We start from the raw sequence: 21,573 nt of genomic DNA, 5'->3' as shown, positions 1-21,573 counted from the left end.
TATTTCAAATGGACAACATTATAAACCAATAGAATTGCGGATACATGAATCATTGTTGTCGTCAAAAGCCTTTAACGAATAGAATCACTGATAATTCGACAGAAGACATTCCAAGTGGAGTCTCCGGTTTGCAGTTTATCCAATGAACTGATTCTGGATCAGGTTTTTTACTCTCTCATTGCATTTGAGTTTTGAATGCGGGTTAGGTTAGGTGAACCTGGATCGGTTGTTGCCGGGGGAAGGGCAGTCTTTATTTACGTCATCTTTGAGAAATTCACTAACTGGTTCTTGCTTCCTAATGACAACCATCTGGACTAAGTGATAGGCTCAAAGACAAATAAAATAAAACGCGTACATAAATTGACAGCAAACAATGACCAATCGAGTTTAAGCAGAAAACTCGTGGTTGATTTTTTCCGCAGTTAAGTTTGTCCAATGAAGTAATGCGTACCGGTACGCTGTTTACGGTTGTAAATAAGATCTGCGGCAGGCAGCGAAAGCGGGACGTTTCATTGTAACAACAGGAGTGTCGGTTTTGGGTAGGGTTGTCTCTTATTATTGATGTCATGACAAGCATTTTTGGACTAGCATTTCAACACTGCTTGGCAAAATTCCATAGCCACACACGTTGCTTCACCATCGATAGCATTTTGAAGTAGCCAAGTAGCTTGCTTCAAAATGTTATTTTAGTTATATTGCCAGGTAACTTAGCTTAACTCTGCTAAATTAGGCTACATTCGCGATACGACGATCCAGATGATCATCCCTCTGCACGCCTTGTTGACTGAAAACAAAAACAACCGAGCCAGTTACATTAAATTAGAGAACAAAAGTGGCATGCACGGTGATTGAGTTGTCGTTGTACGGACATCTGCTTACACGCAAATTAGCGGATAACATTTTTGCTATCCTCTCAGAAGGAAGGCGATGTAGCCATTCAATTTTCAAAAACGTAAAATGTCAGAAAATGGAAGTTAAAATGTAAACGTGTCGCATGCTAGGTAGGGCAGAATAACAGACTAGTAATGTGGCAGTTTCCTGTGGCAGTTCAACCGGGTAGTAAAGTTGTGTTTCCATTCTCCTTCCTCCAGAGCAACTGACCGCAAGAAAGAACATCCAGGGTCTGCTCGCAATATGAAGGGGTTGTACTGTAAATCGAGTGGAAGCTCAGATGTCAGATTTTTCATCCAAGAAACGGTGAGTGCTGTGCCTGGCCAAACCTACAGTAGGTTGATGTTTTATGTCTTGCATCTTTCCTACAGTAAATTACTCTTATTTAAATATTGTACAAAATGAATAAATTTATAAGCACGTGTGGATGGCCAGTCTCAGACACGACTTAAATTCCGTAACAAATAATGAGGCTACGGTACTGTGATTTTGCAGGAGCGGATCAAAACTTAAAGTGGCAATTATATAGGCATCTGCTAGGTATCTTGGAGTGATACCGGTCAACAAACTGTCCTTCAAGAACATCTCCACAGTGTGTCAGGCATGCAGAAGGGTGTTGTCCTGTACAACATCCAGAGTCCATCTCTCCTTGCCTACTCAGCTCAACTCTTAGACCAGGTACTGGTCATCTCCTGTCTGGAGTACTACAACTGCCTCCACCATCAGACCTCTGCAGCTCGTCTAGAACACTGTTGCCCGTCTGATCTACAGCCAGGCTCAGCCATGTCACTCCTCTTCTGATCTTCGTCTGCTGGCTACCAATATCAGGTCGCATCAAATTCAACACTTTAGTATTGGGCAGCTAAAGGGACAGTTCAATTTTATCTTCAAAAGGTCATCAGACCCTGCACACCAACTAGACCTCCTCGTCCTGGGCACCTGCTGCCTCCCTCTCTCCGTACCTAGCTTCCAGGTCCTGTCTCCTATCTGTTCTGGCCTGAGGTGGAATGAGCGGTCAGGACAGCAAAAATCCTGCCCATCTTCTGAAGCAGGCTGACAACCCACTGCTTCAGATAACACCATGGCTCCCCTGACCCCCTTTAGCTATCCTTTCTTTTTTAGATTAGTTTTCTTTTTGGGATAATGTTATAGGTATAGGTATAGAGCAGCTGGGTTATCTGTCGTATTTACTTTTGTTAGAATACAAATGATTTTGTTAGGTTGATATTACACCTATTTATTATAAATGTGCTCTCTGTGCCTTGGTGATACCACTATTTTATATTGCTGAGACTTAAGTTTCAGCAGTTTTGCTTGTTCCTCTGGATATGAATATCTGCTAAGTGATTGAAATGTAAATAGCATGGGTATGTACAAAAATCATCAGCATTCATAGAACAATTATTATGTAGTTTTACCAACCATCACTGCTCTTTGCTGTATTTATGAGGGTCACATCAATTTTATTCTAATTTAACATGGAATGATTCAGTCAATGGTCTTACTGTATATACTGTATAGTGGTACTCATGCTTCAAAGTGAAGTTATCAGCCATTGCTCAAACATCCCCATTGGACTCAACAAATAAAAACCATGCCTTCTTTATTTCTTCCATACCACAGGACCTCCCAGGCACACTAGGAAACTACCAGGTCAAAGTTCAAGTGAAGGCCTGTGCCCTGAGTCCATTGGACGTCAAGGTGAATTTGCTATGTTGTTCTGTCCATCCTGTTGCGAATAAGTGTGGTGTATTCTGGAGAAAAATTGTGAGATATTCCACGTGCAGGTTGTACCATCAGTCAGAATAGGTGCGTAATACTAAGAGACTATAACCACATAGAGGTCCAGGAGTCATTAAAAATCACAAAGAAGTCTAGAAGTTTCTCTAGGGTTGTGCGTGTACATTCTGTGACACATGCAGCGTTGTGGAGGTGCATGGTGTGGCATAGGTGGGACTGTGCTGGTACGTTCTGTGATGCCAGTAAGATTGTGCGGATGCATTTTGTGACAGGTGCGATTGTGGCGGTACATTCTGTGGTGCAGGTAGTTGGATCAGTAGGGTGCTGCCCTTATTGATGTCAGCGATAAGTGTAAGGAGCCATGTGGTGGAATTATCTGCTCTAGTCAGCCAGCCTCCAACTTTCATACTACTCAGTTTAAACAGCCTCTTATGAGGCCCTTTAAACTGTATTCGGCCCTAAATCCTCCTCCTGCTTTCTGCTCTCATGTTCTCGTTCAGTCGCCCGCAGTACTTCCCTTGACTATCATGTAGTATGTTTGGTCTTCTGGTCTTTTCATGCTCTGTATCTTCAGTGTTTGGCCATAAAGAGATAAGGGTGCCTGTTTCAGTTTTGTATTTTTATTGGACGGGTAGAGGAATAGAACGTCTAAAATATATTTTTGACGCATTAACAAAACATCCTGAGGCATTAGATCGACGCTGTTTCTGTTCTGTGTCTCCAGCTCCTGGAAGACCTGCAGCTCCAGAAAGACCTGGTTCCTGTGGCGAGGGAGATTGCTGGCATCGTGCTGCAAGGTAAAGTACGCATGGGGGTGGTGGAGGCTGTCACACCCTTGTGTGATAGAAATCCCCTTGTGTCACTGGGATTTTGCTGCTGTGTGCAGCCAGTGCTCATGCTGTGTTCAGCACTCCTTTCTTTAACACAGCAGCTGTGCACATGGTGTGCACACATGCTACTGTTAAGGTGTGTGTTTTATGATCATACAGCTTTTATCACCGTAGACCTTCCTTGAGTGCTCACGTGACCACAGATCATCTGAAGCCGTAGCATTGGACAGTAAAACGCGCTGTGAAATGCAATGCGAGTGCAAGCCAATTTTGGGTAGTTTGCAACACAGTGTTGGGCAGTGTGAAATGCAGTGTTGGGCAGTGTGAAATGCAGTGTTGGACTGTGAAATGTAGTTTGAATGCATGAAATGCAGCATTGGACCGCGTGAAATAGTGTGAAATGCAGCATGAGGCCAGTGAAGCACAGTGTTCGGCAGTGTGTATCGCTGTATAATTGTAATTCAAGGAGGTTTGCGCTTGTCTTCTGCGTGACCTGCTATCAGTGTTTACTGCCCTGTGCGGTTGTAAAACCAGCTGCCTCTGACCCAGTAACAGACTGCTGCATCCTTGACCCGCTCAATGCAAACAAGTCGGGTTCGTCAGTGAATGAAACCGCAGTTGTTAATGATTAAGGCTCTCACTTGTTTTTCTTTTTCTTTTCCCCCAGTTGGGCCCAAGGTGACATTTTTTCAGCCTGATGACGAAGTTGTGGGTAAGAGCACTCGGTGGCTGTGCTTATGTGCAGACAAAACGGAGGGATGATATGAAGGTTTTCATTTATCATCTTTTCTGTTGCTGTGGAAACCTTAGGCTCTGACACTTGGAGGTGTGGTCATGCTCCTGGCTCGTGGATCTGTCACTGCTCTGTTAACCCGGCCCCCTCTGTGATCCACAGGAGTACTCCCCCTCGCTGCAGAGGTGTCTGGTCTGTGTGACGTCATCCTGATTGATGAGCATTACCTGGGTATGTTATTTGAGTTGCACTGCAAGACGGTTTAGCACTGTGAAGTTATTGAAAATGCATATGTGTTCATATGATTTTGTGTCTGTTCCACAGTGCGGAAGCCAGAGAAAGTGAGCTGGGTGGAGGCAGCGGGTTCGATACAGGATGGAGTCCGCGCGTACACAGCACTACACACCCTCGCCCGCATGGCTGCCGGGCACACCTTGCTTCTGCTGGATGGAGCCAGTGTACGAGTCCGCTCGGTTTCACTGTCCCACGCACACATACTGTACACACACACACACACACACACACAAACACTACTGTCCCACTGCTCCAGTATAATTACACAAACTCCCCCTCTTACACACTCAACACACATGTACTCCTTACGCACACACGTGCACAGATACACACACACACACACACACACACAAACACTACTGTCCCGCTGCCCCAGTATAATTTACACAAACCCACCCTCTCACACATTCCGCACACATGTACTCCATACGCACATGCACACACACACACACACACACACACAACAGTGCCAGTTCCCCCAGCACACCTCACTGACATGTTGCTCTTGGTTAGCACCTAAATGGTTGTGCTGGGTAAATGTGCAGGACCTGTCATTGTGGAGCTAGGCTGTATTGATGCATGTTCACAAGTTCACATCTATGGGAATAGAACATACATGGAGAATGTTGAGCCTAGAGGAGAGAAGACATGTCTGCTGTAATACCTGAAGATCGCTTTCCTCTCTCTTTTTGTGTGTGTTTGTGTGTGTGCACGCGTGTGTGCGTACCTGTGTGTGTTTGTATTTTTGTGTGTGCGCATGCGTGTGTGTGTGTATACCTGTGTGTATATGTGTCCAGCCTTTTGGAGTGCTCGCCATCCAGTTGGCTCACTATCATGGGGTGAAGGTGCTGGCCTGTGCCCTTTCCCACGAGGACCAGCTGTTCCTGGAGCAGCTCCGCCCGCACGTGGGTAAGAGCAGGGCCGGGGGGGCATCGGTGGGGCTCTGGGTTGAGCGTGGCCTGGGAGACAGCCTTAGACTGTGACCGGGTGTGAAAGCGCCCTGCATATATGGAGTGGGGCTAGCATGTCTCTTTCTCCCATAATGAGGATCTTCTGTGCAAATCACGGTGAGTTACAGCTCTTTTCTGCTCATTTCAAGCGCTTTATCTCTCCCTGTGCATTCTGTCTGCTGTTCCACTACCTGCTTCTTATACATATTTAATGACTGCCTTTATTTTTAATGCTTTCCTTTTGAGCACTGAGTTAAGTTTGTGTGTGTGTAAGAGAGAGAGGAAGAGGGAGAGACACTGTACATACAGTATATGTCAATAAGGATAAAACAATATCCTCTGTGGAATCCCAACTATAAACCCAAAATCCTTTGGGATATCCCCCATTATAATTTAATTGGAAGTTCAGGTGCTGGGTAGCCCTGCCTCCACCCTCGATTGGCAGGTATGAGGGCTTGTCCTGTCTCTGCCTCACTGCTTTTCTTACTGACTCTGCTCTCTCTGCTCTTTCTGTTCTTCTGGCCCCCGCTGAAGGTGTCCAGGAGTCTGTGGTGGGTAAGTGCGTGTGTCTGGGTGTCTTTGTTGTGGAGCGTCAGCCACCCATGTAATGCACATCTCCAAGGGGGAAATATTCCCTGCAACTAACTCATCAGGTGCTTGGTCTGGGACTGACTGACTTGGCGCTGACATTGTGAAAGCCAAGGCTTTGCCAGGGGGCCCGGTTGGGGTGCTGCCTAATTGATTAGATGGATAATGTTTCTATTTTAATCAACCTCAGACCGATAGGTAAAGGTTTTAAAAAGTCTTGCCTGACATTGAGACAGAAGGGCGAGTCTGTCCCTTGGCGGTGGAAGGACAGGCTTACTCTGGGAGGCTTTGTTGAGGTTCCAGCAGGACCATCCTGCTCTTCGTCCAGAGACTGAAAAAAATGTATTCTTTTCAGATCGTGAATGTTTGCTCTTGATCTAAATGGAGAAAAACTGTTATACTGGGAAGTGTGGGGGTGCTGTTGCTAAGGAACGTGGCTTGTAAACAGAAATAAGTGGGATTGATTCCCAGGTTGGTCGCAGTCTGTAACCTTTGGAAAAGTGTTAACTAAGTGGCCAAAACTGGGCTGCATCTTTAAAGCTCACTTCCTTGTCTTGTTGAGAACGTTGCTTACTAGCGCCAGTTCAGCTAGCTCCAGTATAGGTGTTTCAGTATAGCGCAAGTCAATGGTAACAATACGGTCAAGTTATGGAGTAAATTTTTTCCACAAGAAAATGTAGTCGCAATAGATGTTTTTTCTTTGTCTAATGTCACTCAGTTTGTTAAGTTATTGTGTTATTTGGACAAGGCTAATAATTTGTGGATGAATCAGGGGCAGTTTGCATCACCCCTGAGCCTCTGTATCTCACGCTTAGTGGACGACCAGACTTCATTTCCCTACTGCACAGTCTCTGGCTCCAATTTGTACAACATGGCGGAGCCCACAGACTGCACTTCCTGGACTTGAAAATGCTTTTCACCAAGCCCACGGAGAGTCAATGGGTGACGTCACAGGGACCTTGTCCGTATTTTTCTACAGTCTATGGTGTTAATCTATACATTCAGTAGTTACCCAACTGTATACATGACAGTACATGGTAATCACTTAGCAGACCTTAAACCTTAAACCTTGGGTTCTGTGGGAGCATGTGTCAGCACAGGTGTGTTTATGATTAAGTACCGTTTCACACGGTGCAAAGAATTAGCATTCATTTTTATGATATTGTTGCTTGGCATCTATTCATGGCAGTACAGTATGACTTTGGGTTGCAGATGAGTACCAGTAGGAGACCCTGGACCTTGTCTTTTATCAGCCAGGGCCACACACAGTGAGCAGTCCCTCAGTATCACTACAGTCACATAAGGCATATGTGACTGTGGTGGGACTGACGCATGCACACAGGCAATTTGAAACCTGTGAGAATTAAGGAATAAAGCAGAAAGGTGATCATTCATTGAGTGAGTTTGTGTGATTGGATACCCTGAGCAGTGAGTTGAGTTAGTGAGTGTGATTGGATACTCTGAGCAGTGTGATTGGATGCTCTGATCAGTGTGATGAGTTAGTGAGTGTGATTGGATACTCTGAGCAGTGTGATTGGATGCTCTGAGCAGTGTGATGAGTTAGTGAGTGTGATTGGATACTCTGAGCAGTGTGATTGGATGCTCTGAGCAGTGTGATGAGTTAGTGAGTGTGATTGGATACTCTGAGCAGTGTGATTGGATGCTCTGAGCAGTGTGATGAGTTAGTGAGTGTGATTGGATACCCTGAGTAGCGTGATGAGTTAGTGAGTGCGATTGGATACTGTGAGCACTGGGTTAAGTTAGAGAGTGAGATTGGTTACTCTGAACAGTGTGATGTGTTAGCGAGTGTGATTGGATACTCTATCAAAGTGGACTCTAAAAGTGGTTATTTTCTGCCCCCCTCCTCAGCGCGGGTAATCAGCCTATCAGACGGAAAGGTGGACCTGGTGGAGTCATGTCTGGAGGAGACGGGTGGCCTGGGTGTGGACATCGTGGTTGATTCTGGAGGTGAGGGCTTCCCCTTGTGTGTAGGCAGGACAGGACATGCCAGGCAGACGAGGGGATTGGCCAGTTATTTAATTTTCATACTGTCATCATTTACGAATACATGCCACAGATCCCTGGCAGGTAGACGTGAAGTGGTTGATCAATCTGAGCTCGATGGCACAGACATGCTCATTTTCCATTATAAGTACTGCTGGCTGGATTTGTAACCTAAAGGTTGCAGGTTTGATTTCCAAGTAGGACACCACTGTTGTACCCTTGAGCAAGGTACTGAAACGTAATTGCTTCAGTATACAGTGAGATCCATAATGATTTGGACAGACATATTTTTTTCTTGATTTGGCTCTGTACTCCAGAATTTTAGATCACTAATCAAACAGTTCACATGTGGATACATAAAACGTATTGTCATTTCTACATGGTGAAACCAAAATGTATAAAAATACCCTTTAATATAAGCTGAGAATGTACAATTTAACCTCACGTGAATTGTTTTATTACAAATCTAAAATTGTGGAGTACAGAGGCAAATCAAGAAAAAATGTCTTCTTCCCAAACATTATGGAGCTCACTGTATATCCAGCTACATAAATGAATACTATGTAAAAATAAAAAATGTGCAACAAAAAAAAGCTATGCTAAGTCCCTCTGGATAAAAGTGTCTGTTAACTGCCTGTAACGTAGTCAGGTTAGTGCAGTACTGGGACGCAATTGATTTTGTCCTCTCAAGGTGGGAGAGGCAAAAGCCAGCAATCCTTGCGTTAGCCTTGCATTAGCTACCACTATCTACTCACTGACAGGGTACCAGTGGTATTCAGTGTGATATGTGAGGTAGTAGTCAACTTAGTGTTTTGAGTTGTAAAATACACATTACAAAATATGGCAGTTAAGATTTAGGCCTACATTTAAAAGAATGAGATGCTATGTGATCATAGACAAGGTCCAGGCAGATTTTTCTGGAGTAAAGAGGCTCTAGAGGCCTCTTCACACCAGTTTTTGGAATATTTTTTCTGACTGGGAAGTAACATGGTAGTCCTAGCACAGAGCGTTGAACCTGTTCTTCTCTGTTCTTGTAGTGAGGCTTTACGACGAAGAGCCCGACCACCGACGCCTGCTCCCACACAAGCATGACATCATCACACTGCTGGGGGTCGGAGGTCACTGGATCACCTCAGAGGAAAACCTGCAGGTGGGGTGGAGTCAGGGGACTGGCACAGAGATGTGCAGACAGTGTGGGACTGGCTGCAGCGCTTTGATCAAATGTGCACTGTTGGAGGGGTTTTAGATTATACAAAGAAAGCCTATAGGGTGGTCTGTAGATTCAGATTTTATTTGGTTTAAAGGTAAATATCGCTTTATTTGAGAGCACCTTTGTGTGTACTGCTGTCAGGTCTGACTCTAACTATGTGGTGGCTGCTCCTCCCCCAGCTGGATCCCCCAGACAGCCGCAGTCTCTTTCTGAAAGGAGCCTCCCTGTCCTTCCTAAATGAAGAGGTGTGGGGTGCATCCCGAGCCTGTCAAGGGAGATACCTCCGTATCCTTTACCCCCACCAGGGCTCCATCTCTCCTGGCCACTCCCCCATCAAGATTGTAACTCCCAAATCAGGGCCTTTCCTCTCCTAGCTACTTCCTCCCCAGTGTTGCCTCTCTCCTTACAACTTCAAAAGTGGCTTTCTGATTAATGAGCAGCCAGCTCACAATGACAGGAAATCATCCATAGAAGCCAGGAAGAACTTTCTCTAATGTTTAGAACATTCCTTCTAATGCACTGTGATTAGTTTGCTTCATTTTACTACACTCTCTCGCTAGAATCTAGCAAGCAGCTGGATGTTTCCTGGGCATGTCTGGTACTCCGGTAGTTTGGTGGTGGGGTAAACATTTCAACAAGCTAAAGTATATCATTGGCCACAGAGAAAAGGGCATTTGTTTCAGTCTCTCACAAGACCTGTAGTGCTCTGCAACTGGACTTTACTTGAAGTCCTGTTTCAGTTCTAAAACATTCACAGCCGAACAGCAGCACAATCGGAAAAAGTGTATGTTCTTTGCGGATTTGAACTGTTTGTTTGGTGAAACTCTGCACCAGTGGCTGACGCAGATTCAGATTCTACTGTTGTGATAACCACAGGAAACACAGAAAGGACAGTGTTTGCTGCAGAACATGGCAAAAGCAAACAGAACACAACAATGGCTGCGGTAAAGGAGCAGAAACATGGACAGATGGATGTTGATGACTTCAAAGTCACTTCAGTTTATTTAGTGCTGGAAAAAAGAAAAGAAGAAAGAGAAGATATTTGTCCACGCAATAGGACAAGGAGACTGGACACACCCACCCATTTTAGACCAGGGCTGCTCAACCCTGTTTCTGTAGATCTACCATGCTGTTGGTTTTCACTCCAACCCTAACAAAGCACACCTCATTCAATAGCTAGACATCTCATTGAACGGCTAATTGCTAGAATCAGGAGTGCCAAATTAGGGTTGAAAAGAAAACATATACAGGATTTTAGTTTTCCAGGAACAGGGTTGGGCAGCCCTGTTTTAGACCAATTGCAGGTAATCTCCAAACTGATGTTGGTGTGCAAACGTCTCGGCAAGTTTAGCCAGCAGGGATCTGCACACTGTGATGGCTGAAGTCAATGCAGAGTTTTGATTTCTCCACAAACGTGTCATTTAGTTTGTACAAACTAGCTGACGTTCGTTTCAAGTACACTTCCAGTTTAACACATGCCAGCAACCCTGACTATAGGCCTCTCTGCATTTTCTGTTTTTCCTGAAAATAATCATAGATAATAATAGCTCATTTTAATTACCTTGATTGTTGATATTATCGACTCATACCAAACTGGAATGTTTGTTTGCAGTGGAAGTACTTTTTCTGGCTTAGTGTGGAACTCTTGATCGATATGAATATCCGGTGCAGTGTTTCAATCTTAACACCCACCCCTCAGACATAATGAAAGATGTGGTTGAGAAGCTCTCCAGTGGAACTCTGAGGTACAGCATGCTGCCATCCCGTGTGTGTCTGCTGATGATGATAATGTCTAGAACACAACTTTACAGATAAAATGAATAAACAAAAGGAAAATGAGTTTAAACACAAAGGCAAAATAAAAAGACAAGATAGAGCAGGGCATGGAGAATAGTAATCGAGGTCATGAAAAAAGCTATAAACCCAATGTTTGCCATTCTATACAGACCACAGCTTGAGGACCCTGTGCCTTTTCACAAAGCCACCGTTTCCATGGAGATGGTGCAGCAGAAGAAAGTCAGAAAGAAGGTGGTGATTCAGCTTTGAGGAGGACCAGCCTTTCCAGCATTCCACAGTAGCCCGGCAGTGAACCAGATCACATGCACCAAGTCGTCATCTTGTCTGTCCATGTAGCTACATTTCTGGCCATCATTTTGTGTTGTTTTTTTGTGTATGAACCATTCACACTTTACAGCTTTCACCTGTTCCTGGTATTAAGACAATGCTACAAGTCAAAGTGTTAGATGGTATATTGTTGTATATAAATACTCTGAAATGTTTTATACGTTTCCTTTTTTAATTGAAGTGGGCTGAACTTGGGTGGGGCCAGGAATCACAGCGAAGGATGGGGATGTGCACACAGCTGATGGTTAAGAGACAGTTAGGCCATGATGTCATTTCTCATGTGCTGACCCCAGGGGTTTGAAAAACTGAGTTGTGCACATCTGCTCCAGTGGTGGAGGCAAGAGAAACTCCTCAGGCTTCATTTAGCTTCTCTTGCCCTGTGCTTGTAATGAAGCAGGAGTCCCCAACCCTGGTTCTGAAGAACCACAGGATCTCTGGTTTTTGTTTTGACCTTAAATTCAGCCACCCGTTCAGACCCAAATCCAGTGAGGTGAGCTAATTGTGTAATTGCTGCTTTAGTTGATCAGTAAAGTGTCGAGTAATAACAAGAACCGCCTCCGATGCTTCTGCGCCACCTCTGCATCTAGTCAATTTGTTTACATTTTGTGGTGTTCTCTTTTATGCAGTTACCTGTTTCCTTCCATGCACATAACTGAAGAATGTCTGTACATGGAGTAATGAAGGAAACTATGCCAATTTTGGCTTGAGGCTGGCTATATGAGCCATTGGAAAATAGTTCTAACCAAAAATATGATTAAGCACTTTATCAGGTAGGCCATTAGGCAGTAAGCCAAAGTCATAATGGTGACATAATGTCACTGTACAAACTACTTTGCAGTTACGTAGAAATGTATTTTCTTGCTTTAGATCTATACAAGCCTTTGTAAAGCCAGCAGGTCATCAGAAACTTATGCAAACATTTTAACTGCCTGGGCCAATCAAAAACATTATCACGTCTTGGGTCAATGCCATTAATTCTTCTTGCAGTAACCCTGGTCTTTTAACTGTACTGCCATGTCCCTGAATTGTGGGTGACTCAGAATAAAGTAACCTGCTTAAATACAGGATTATATCAGCAAACAACATTCAGATATGTGTAATGTATAATTTTCAATATTTTCAATTTTCAATATGGAAGTCAGCTCATTACTGTTCCAGCTTTACTGGGCTCTATGCTAACATTTTTTTCCAAGGAGCAAATGTGCTACCATGTTTAAACACTTTAGCATACTACAGCATCCCAATGAGTAAATTTGTTCCTTAATTATTTTTCAAGTTGGCACACATCAGTTTTCAGGAGCAAATGCTTCAAAAATGGGAGCACTATAGAACCCTGCTTTAACTGAAAAGCTATTTTAGCTGTAGCCCTAGGACAGGTCTCAGCTGTAACATCTAAGTGAAGATGGTTCGCATGGACATGCACCCCCTCTCTCCTTCTGTTACACCCCCACAATCCAGCTCATCATCTCCAGAGTGGTGTGTGCGTGAAGATAAGAGGGATTTGCATGGAGGAAGGTGGGTTGCAATCACCTGGGCCTGGCCGTACTGGGGGGAGGGGCAGGAAGTGCTATGGACCACAGCTGTGCCCCCCCTCCCTCTCTGCCTCATTTCTGCTCAACTACCACCCCACAAGAAAGTCTATCTCCCATACTTCCTGCTGACTCACCCACATGACCGCAGCACCACATGAACCATATTTAGGTCGCTTTCAGGCAGTGGACTGGATATTCACTCAGACCAGTTTCCTGTGCTGTGCTCTTGAATGTATAGTTTAATACAACCTTGAAGGCTTAGAAATGTTATGGCTGCTGCACCAAGAACTATTGCATGACTATAAAGTATGCAAGAAACAGAAATTCATACAAATTCCCCACATGCTTGTGTAATTGGTAAGAAAGACAACTGCAAAAGTAGCACACATTAATGCATGTTCCTCCCACCACCAAAAAGAGCTTTCTCAGATGCCCGATGCAGGTTACACAAATCTTATTAGCCAACAAGTATTTTGCTTTCCCAGCATACTTGACCAAAATTATTACCAGACATGGTGTTATTCCCTTTGAGAAGTTAAGTAAACATACCCAGTACAGTACCCATAGACAGTGCCTTTATAAAGTTACACCCCCCATTGATTATTTCTCATTTGCTGAATTGCAAAGTCAAATTAAAATATTTCAGTGGGGTTTTTTTTCTACTCGCATGTAAACCTCTACAATATGATTTAATAAATACATTTTATTGAAAATAAAAACCTGAAAATGACTTGAGAACTATTCACCTAAACTGGGCCAGTTGTTTATGTATTTAATGTGAAAATGGAATACAAGATCCACCTTTGTTGACTTCAGATTCACCTGTGTTGGTCACAACTGCATGATTTCAGAATGAATATCACCAACTTTGTGAGGTCTCAATTGAAAGAGCATATCAGATCAGACATGCTACTTGAAGCTCAAGTAACTGCCAATGGAACTGTGAGACGACATTAGGAAGTTTAAAGCTGGAGAAAGTTATAAAAAAAATATGAGCATTATTATTTCCATTGTAATAAAATGGGAAAGAATTGGCTGAAATGAGAAACTGCCCAGAGATCAATAATCTCTTCAGCCCTTCAAAGATCTGTCCAGTGGGGGAGTGGCTAAATAGAAGCCACTTCTGAAAAGGCCAACATTAAATCACACCTGGAGTTTACAATGAGAAATGCCAGTATTCTGGAATGGCCCAGCCAAATCCATGGACAAATCCATCTGAGAAATTGTAGTATGACCTGACAATTGCTGTCCACCAACGCTCTCCATCTGCTTTAGCGGAGTTGAAAAAAATTTGCACGGAGGAATTGCTAAATCTGTAAAACTCAGAGACACGCCCACATGTTTGGTGCACACGCTCAACAATTGTGCTCGGCAGTACTACCCCAGTCCACAAGCAGGTAATCAAGTGTGTACCCTAAAACGCAAGACTGCTTATTGTTTTTCCACCTGCTGTCTGAGAAAAAGATGAGTGCCACAACATGTTCCCATAGTGCCACCTACAGGACATAAGCAGGAACTTACAAACTGCAGTACACACAATTTTTAAAAAATGTTCATTGTATTCCTCTGTGCAATGATCTGACAACAGCCCCTTTCACAGGGAAGGCACATTCCTGGAAACTGAAGGGCCAGCACAATAAGTACTGAAGACCCTGACTGAACTGCAATGCTAAATATCCCCTCAGGCAAAAAGTCCTCAGGCAGAATCAGGGCCCACTTTTCCCTCAGACAGGGCCCGTCTCACATGGTCCTCCACTTCTAGTCCAGACCATCATCTCTGCTTTACTTGGACATTGGAAAGCTATGGTCCACTGACCCGGAAGATCACCTGGGCACCCCACTATGGCTGGGAGTCCCTTTTGACATATAGACCATGATCATGAGGGTGGATTCCTCCTTCAGCCGGCCTTGTTACACACATTCCTTATGTGGGTAGTGAAACATCACTTGGCGGGGCTTCCTCCTGGAGATTCTTCAGGACTTGTTGTGAATGTCCCAGAATGCCCTGGGCCTCAAGTCTGAGACATTCCACCACAGCTAGCTGTTCCCTCACAGCAGCCCCTGCTTCTTGCTTCAGGACAGACAACTGAACACAAAATACAAACACAGAGACATCTCACCACAAATTCTGGAGGGATTTCAAACCCTATATTTATACATTTTACAATCAACAATTGGCATTTAAACAACCATCATCTTATATGTCCAATAGATACATCTACTAAAGGAAAATGATAGTTTAACTATAAAGTAGTCCTTAATATTTAAAGTCTGTAAATTTGTATATACACGCACAAACCAGGATAGAGACGGGTACTGTAACAAGGTATGTAAGGTTAAATAAACTCTGTTCAAGGGTACAACAGAAGGGTCCTATAAAACAACATCTACCTGTAATTACTATATTGTCATTTTCCTTCCCTTGGCAGTTCTTCTCTACACTACAGACTATCTACACATCATACACTCACCCTCTGCAGCGCTTTAGTGTTTTCATCCCCAAGGTACTGACACAACATCCTGGCCAAGTGAACACTCCATTCCTCTCTGTCCTGACTCACTGCTGCCCCCAATAGGACACCTTTCCAACATGAGCTGAAATGAGATGCACGTACACGTGCGCACACACACATTAAACATAAAACCAGGTTTTTTTTGTGTTTTTTTTTTTTTTAAAGATCCCTTGAAGAAATATGATACTGACAATGTATATTTGGAGGCATCCATCCAGGGGAGAGAGAGCTCAGCCATACTGATTGTGAATTATTGCTCACAAGCAACCCGTTTGTCAATCGGGCACGAACAGTTTGTTTGCTATAGTGAAGCGTCTAACATGAAGTTTCTGCCTCCAACTCACATCTTTGTATGCTCAACTTGTGCACAGCAGTGTGGAAAAGAAGCAGCAGCCTGACATCATGTGTTCTGGAAGAGTAGATGTTTTTGAACCTTCCTAAATTATTAACGAAGGCTGCAGCAATTAGCATGATTGGGGAATACAACTAGGCATTCTACAATGGGAGGAAAAAATTTGTTTGAGTATAGGACAGGCCCCATGGTCTGGTACTGAATTTGATCCTTGCCATTGCCGACTTTCACCAGCAGCCCAAGGCAGGTGACCGGCAATTGGGTTTAGCATCACCCAGGGAAGTGAGGGTTTCAGACAGCTTAGATGACAGCGCCTCATTGTGCACCAGCAAAGTATTTGCATTAGGTCTGCTGATCTTACTATTGGTCTGGTTTGAGGGACAGCAATCTGAGCACAGTCATCAACCTCCAGGAGGCTCCATCAAGCCCAAAAGTCAGGTTTCTGTCACAGAGAGAGAGGCGGATAAATAGCTGATTGAGCAGGTTTCATCTAAAATAATATGGAACACAGGCAGGATGGGGAAAACATGTCAATGACTTACGCTAAGAAGTCATACTGCTTCAAGAACAGCAGCTTCTGGGCAAACTGCTGCACTGCTCCAGAGAGACAGAGCTGTAGGTCACCTGAACAGGAAGAGCTGAAACTTAGATGATGCAAACAGCTAATTTTCCAGAACTTTAGACATTCAAGACATTCCACAGCATTAAAACAATAACACTTAGCAATAAACTTATCATTACTGCTGTTTCTGTAATGCCACGTATGAATGGGAATCATACAGCCACTGTCATGTCATATTGGTCATGTGCAATTTGGTGATATGCATGTGGTGTGTGCTTAAATTTATATAAATGATTTGTCACTCTAAATAACTAGCTCTGTGCCCGGCAGACCTTGATGCCAAAGTGTTGTAAAACATTCCTTCACACGCACAATCAAAGGAGAGACAGAAGCATCACTCAGCAGCAGACAACATGAAAACTCACAAACGCACACACCTATGCATTGTGTATTCACTTTACAAATAACCGATCACGCACTTTACTAAAGCGCCATACATCTGTTACCTCATTTAACTTCTAAGCTGAGACAATTAAAATTAGAAGTTCTGATTCTGTCTTCTCCTGTACATTTGTATTTAAATTGCCAGTGAAGAGCTTTGCTGACACTGGAGTTTCCTCCAGCCTCTCCCTGGGCCATCACATTCCTTCACTTCATGTGGGTTTACTGAAAAATGCAATGCTTTTTTTTATTAATAAAGATACTCCACTGCTCACTTGGATCCACATAGACCACGCTGTGAGGGTTTCCCAGGGCAACAAAGCCGTACTCCAGCAGGAGCTTCTGGTTGTCATGGGGACCGTAGCAGATGAAGGCCTGCTGGAACTTCCTGCAGCCCTGTCTGCTGCGGATCTCGTAGCACCGCGTCTCCTGGCTGAACCCAGCATCTACCTGGAGGAACATGCTTGGTGTCAACGCACCAGTCTGTATCTGGTGGAACAAATACACTTACAACACAGGCACATGCACACACCTACACAGTAATAAGTAACAGTTACAAGAAACTTATTATTAATATTACTGCAGACTCAGCTGGACCCAAAATTAAAAGCCCAGATGTCCAGAGCTACAGTTTTTTCTGTCTGAGAGGGGCTGGTGTTCTACTCAGGATCTCACACATGGCTCCTTGCCAGAGATGGGTGATTTTGTGTGCATTCTGTCATACATGTGTGTTGGTTGACAAATGCATGTGCTGGGTGACGCATTCACATGCGGTCATGCCGTCCTCACCTGCACTAAGGCACAGTGGTTCAGCAGGTCGAGGTATGGCGCCAGGGCGTACACATCCTGCTCCCGTGAGAGGTACTGGGTCTGCGGGCGCTCCATGTACACGGTGCGCGTGTTCACACTGCACCATGCCCACCGCAAAGCATCGAGGGTGAAAATTTCATCCACGGGCCGTTTGAAAAGAGGCTGCAGTGAACGAAAAAATGGCAGAGAGGAGGAGAAGAGCTCCAAGACCCTGCCCCTCTGATCCAAAGCCTTATTCTGTAGGTCTCCCGGCAACAGGCTGATGACATCATCAGAAAAATAGACAGGACATGTGTAGGTTTTGGGAAGGACATCAATGTAAGGCTTCCACTGTGACCCCGCCCCCAAATGTCTCTCAGAAATGAGAAAGACGCAGAGGGCTAACACAGGAGACACTGAGGGCTTCCACCTGAAAGATTATGGCAGCAGAGAAAACACAAATGAAAACTTCAAAAGACACAGAATTAACTGGTTTTACTTGCTTTGCAGACACACTTAAACCAGTTTAGAGTTTGTATTTTATGCATGTCAGATTGGCCAAATTAAACAGCTGGATATACTCACTGGCGCAAAACAGGCTGCTCAAGGAAGAGATGGAAATAATGCAACACATTCTTCAGACCAACCAAATCCTCAGTGTTGCTGACATTGAAAATCTTTACCATTAAAGCCAAAATATTCCAATTTGAGGCAGCACAGCATATTCAAGAAGAGCCATGACAAAGGATAATACTGTGTCAATTCATGTGCTATTCTTTGGCATGCCTTGTCATCCATATTCATATACTATAATATTGCACTGCAAGCTCCTGTTACTGAAGGGAAGCCTCCTGAAATTACTTTATGTTGAGAGAACAGAAGGAATGGTTAGTCTTAATACTGGTCTACAATAACACTCTCATAGGAGTTTGAGCTTTTTCAGATTTTACGTAACGTGAATTTAATTGTATACATTTTTTTTATTTAAACATTTTAAACATTTAGAGGACACTCTTATCCAGAGCTTACAATAAACACTAAAGGCACTAAAGTGTAATAGAAAGCTGCCTGTTGATGGGAGGATTCCAATGGTTCAATCAAGTGCACTTGCTGCCAAAAAAATCCTGGAATGGCTCAAGCTGCTACGCATTGGGTGTGACATTTTCCTCCGTGTAAAGGCTTCAGCAGCATTGCACCACACAGGATCTCATAAAACAGCAACCATCAGCCCACAAGTCCTATTCCTTTAACACACAACATGGCATTCCCTTTTTCCAGGAAGCTAACCTCTTGATGTATTTGCCCAGGTAGCTGCTAAGGACAGTCTGTGAGGTCATCAGACAGCTCTCCGGCAGGGACACAACCAGACCACCCACCTGGATAAGACAGGAAAACAGCGTCATAGAGCAGGACTACTGCAAGTCTCACCACTGCATAAGAGTGATTATCCCACTGAACAAATTACCTCAGCCCCCCAGTTAAAGGAACTACTAACACTTACACAATATTGCCTTTTTTATTTTTATTTTTTACGCCATTCATTTATGCAGCAGGATGTGAAGCAATTCAACTTAAGCACCTTACTCAAGGTACAATGGCTGGGCCCTGCCTGGAAATTAAACCTGCAACCTTCAAGGTTACAAGCCCAGTTCTCTAAGCAATGCACTTCAATGATACGTATGACATCCATGGCTGCTACTACAAAGGCAAGGCCCTTTAATGAAATAAGTGCACAAATGTTATTCTTGGGGATGCAGTTTGTTTACCGGTATAGCCTTTGTCGTCATGAGTCCTCTCCCAGTGTCTAGGGGGACAATTAGAGAATGAAATGTGACAGAAGTGAATGTTTGCAGCACAATGCTTCGCTGACACATAATTAAAGACCGCCAGTATGCCGTCCTCATTCAAGCAGTTGGTTCAGCTCCAGCATCATGCATGTCCTCTGCCTGACAGTACCACCTGCTGGCCTTCCAGTATGTCTCTCACCATTAATAATCTTATCCTTGCCCAGCTTCATTTACAAATTGTCATTGACATTTATGCACTAACATTTTCATGTTTATTATACATGTGTTATGTAATCAGCCTTTTTCCAATTAACCGGCACCAGCCAGAGGCAGATGGGCTTCCCTCTCAGAGTCTGGTTCTGCTCAAGGCTCCTTCCTTCTACAGCTACCACTGTTGCCCTGCATGTGCTCTTGTTGGGTTCAGGCCTGGATTGCTGTGAAGCTGCTTGGTGATAATGCCCTTGGGGAAAAAAAGCACTACACAGATAAAACTGTACTGAATTGAACTGAATGGAGAAGGGAGGAAACATACTCGAGAAATGCGCTGGGATCAGGGATTTGGAGTTAAAGCCTCGTTTGTTGAGCCACTTCCTTAGTTCCACATACTGAGAGTCGTGGCACAGGTTCACTGGAAAAATACATGCAATCATGTATGTCTATCAACAGTAATGTTTTCAAAATACATTAACAATGCCGACCTCATGGGTCAATTTCAGTGTGCGTAGCTAGAGTTTAAACATCAGGTTTAATCCACAAGATCACAGAACTGCATTAGCCTACAACTGGAAAATCTATACAAAGCTATGGAATAAGGATTAGCTGTTCTAGTAATCATACAGTCCTGTGAGCTAGAGGTTTAAACTACAGCTAAGCACACTGTAATTGATCCAATATGTTTCTTCCAATCAAGCAAATCAAACAATGAGCGAACAAGAAAACGTTGCTTGTACTCTTCTCGTGAGCAGAACAGCGGTGGGTGCAAATCACGGCTTGTTCGTCAGCCTGCTTTACCTGTTTGATCGACGTTCTGACTTCTGTCCCGTCTCTTCTTCCTCCGCTCCCTCCTACCATTTCGGCCCCCCATGGTGATTTTGGGAGTCTATGGAGAGGTAGCTAGATACCCCTCCTGATGGGAAACCTCATCACAATTAAAGCAGGGACAACATGCGCATGCTACCAATTCAATTAGGAATAAAGGCTGTGATGTTTTCAGTATGACATGTTTGCGAAAAAACGTTACCTAATAAATCAGATTTACAAATAGCTCAGTCGCGTATCATGCCGGCAAGGCACGAGAATACCAATAGCGACACATGTGAACTTCACACATGGCACGGCTATGCGATTCATGTTTAATGTTACAGTTGAAGCAATAATCATTCTCCTATCTTGCGATCACCTCAACAAGGTAGTTTGTTAGCAAACAAAAAGTTAAGTTGACGAGTCACCTTTACCTGAACTCGGTATTTGATTATATGGTCCCATATGCTCTCGGTGGGTACCGTAGTAAAGACGTCACGTGGCGTCTGCTTTGTTTTTCCGTTCTAGTGCAGTTTCTTACGAGACCATCGCCAAACTAGCGAAGTGCTGGAGAAAACACGGGCTGTCGGCATGCAATTTTAACTAGACAGGAAAAGCACGCCTTCAGCGAACCAAAGCTTGTGAAGTCTTGGAAGTACGTCTGTACTGCGCATGTTGAGGGCAATAAAATATCCACATTTTAATAAATATTTTCCCAAGACCTCTGGACCAAAACAACAATTGTTTCACAAACTGCTGCACATAATGACATTCACGATCAAAAAAGTGTACCGTTGAGGTATTCTTTGGTTGTTAAATCCATTGACATATGTACATGTGTCTATGGTTAAATCACCTTGGTTTTCTACGTTGCATTGACTTTTGCCCTCAAGCATGCGCAGTAGAGGCTGGTTCCCGTTACTTCCCAGGCTTCACCGCGTGGCTCCTCCTACTCTCCTCTTCTTGTGTACGCTCTATATGCCCGTTGCATAGACTGTAAAAAAATATGCCACAGTTCTGAGCCATAGAGTGTATATAAGTTCAAACCTTAACTTATCTTCTGCACAGCTGAAAATATAGGGACCCAGCACAAAAACAGCAGTTTCCGTATATACAAAATACCATGAAATAAAAGCTGTGTCTGTACTTTTGTCTCATGTTCATCTTTTGATCTCAAATCCAAATGCCTTGAGTATATAGCAATAATAAATAA

At 43.8% G+C, this 21,573-nt stretch overlaps 2 protein-coding genes across 5 annotated transcripts; one reads left to right on the top strand and one right to left on the bottom strand.

The window, feature by feature from the left end:
* Positions 1-382: 382 nt before the first annotated feature.
* On the top strand, positions 383-11,520 carry cryzl1 (crystallin, zeta (quinone reductase)-like 1). Of its 4 annotated transcripts, none has more exons than XM_035409486.1 (14): positions 383-539; positions 1,092-1,197; positions 2,515-2,592; positions 3,356-3,428; positions 4,129-4,173; positions 4,357-4,425; positions 4,519-4,652; positions 5,286-5,397; positions 5,973-5,993; positions 7,896-7,994; positions 9,068-9,180; positions 9,420-9,525; positions 10,940-10,985; positions 11,187-11,520. In XM_035409486.1, exons 2-14 carry the CDS (start codon positions 1,135-1,137, stop codon positions 11,284-11,286), a joined length of 1,059 nt encoding a protein of 352 aa, XP_035265377.1. In that variant the 5' UTR covers positions 383-539; positions 1,092-1,134; the 3' UTR covers positions 11,287-11,520. The 4 variants fall into 4 exon arrangements, with proteins under 4 accessions (XP_035265377.1, XP_035265380.1, XP_035265378.1 ...); XM_035409487.1 differs by lacking the exon at positions 383-539 and adding an exon at positions 567-702; XM_035409488.1 differs by lacking the exon at positions 383-539 and adding an exon at positions 714-844.
* A 1,595-nt stretch (positions 11,521-13,115) lies between these two features.
* Positions 13,116-21,283, bottom strand: setd4 (SET domain containing 4). The gene is made up of 11 exons (XM_035409485.1): positions 20,795-21,283; positions 20,352-20,466; positions 19,873-19,968; positions 19,320-19,357; positions 18,841-18,929; positions 17,554-17,983; positions 17,040-17,214; positions 16,304-16,385; positions 16,123-16,203; positions 15,368-15,491; positions 13,116-14,982 (listed from the first exon to the last, which is right to left on the bottom strand). The coding sequence occupies exons 2-11, from the start codon at positions 20,422-20,424 to the stop codon at positions 14,821-14,823; spliced, it is 1,350 nt and encodes a 449-aa protein (XP_035265376.1). The 5' UTR covers positions 20,425-20,466; positions 20,795-21,283; the 3' UTR covers positions 13,116-14,820.
* Between the last annotated feature and the right edge of the window lie 290 nt (positions 21,284-21,573).

This window comes from Anguilla anguilla, chromosome 3 (genome assembly GCF_013347855.1).
Source record: "Anguilla anguilla isolate fAngAng1 chromosome 3, fAngAng1.pri, whole genome shotgun sequence".
Lineage (NCBI taxonomy): Eukaryota > Metazoa > Chordata > Actinopteri > Anguilliformes > Anguillidae > Anguilla > Anguilla anguilla.
The sequence above is the reverse complement of the archived record's forward strand: the minus strand, read 5'-3'. Positions and strand labels throughout refer to the sequence as shown.

What these genes read in the sequence shown, in the direction of transcription:
- cryzl1 (XM_035409486.1), top strand. Translation starts at nt 1,135, where the DNA reads ATGAAGGGGTTGTACTGTAAATCGAGTGGAAGCTCAGATGTCAGATTT. An exon ending in GATTTTTCATCCAAGAAACG is followed by an intron (nt 1,198 to 2,514) that starts GTGAGTGCTGTG and finishes TCCATACCACAG; the next exon opens with GACCTCCCAGGCACACTAGG. An exon ending in CTGTCAAGGGAGATACCTCC is followed by an intron (nt 9,526 to 10,939) that starts GTATCCTTTACC and finishes CCCACCCCTCAG; the next exon opens with ACATAATGAAAGATGTGGTT.
- setd4 (XM_035409485.1), bottom strand. Translation starts at nt 20,424, where the DNA reads ATGGGGGGCCGAAATGGTAGGAGGGAGCGGAGGAAGAAGAGACGGGAC. An exon ending in GATCCCAGCGCATTTCTCGA is followed by an intron (nt 19,358 to 19,872) that starts GTATGTTTCCTC and finishes TTGTCCCCCTAG; the next exon opens with ACACTGGGAGAGGACTCATG. An exon ending in ACACTAAAGCGCTGCAGAGG is followed by an intron (nt 14,983 to 15,367) that starts GTGAGTGTATGA and finishes TTTTGTGTTCAG; the next exon opens with TTGTCTGTCCTGAAGCAAGA.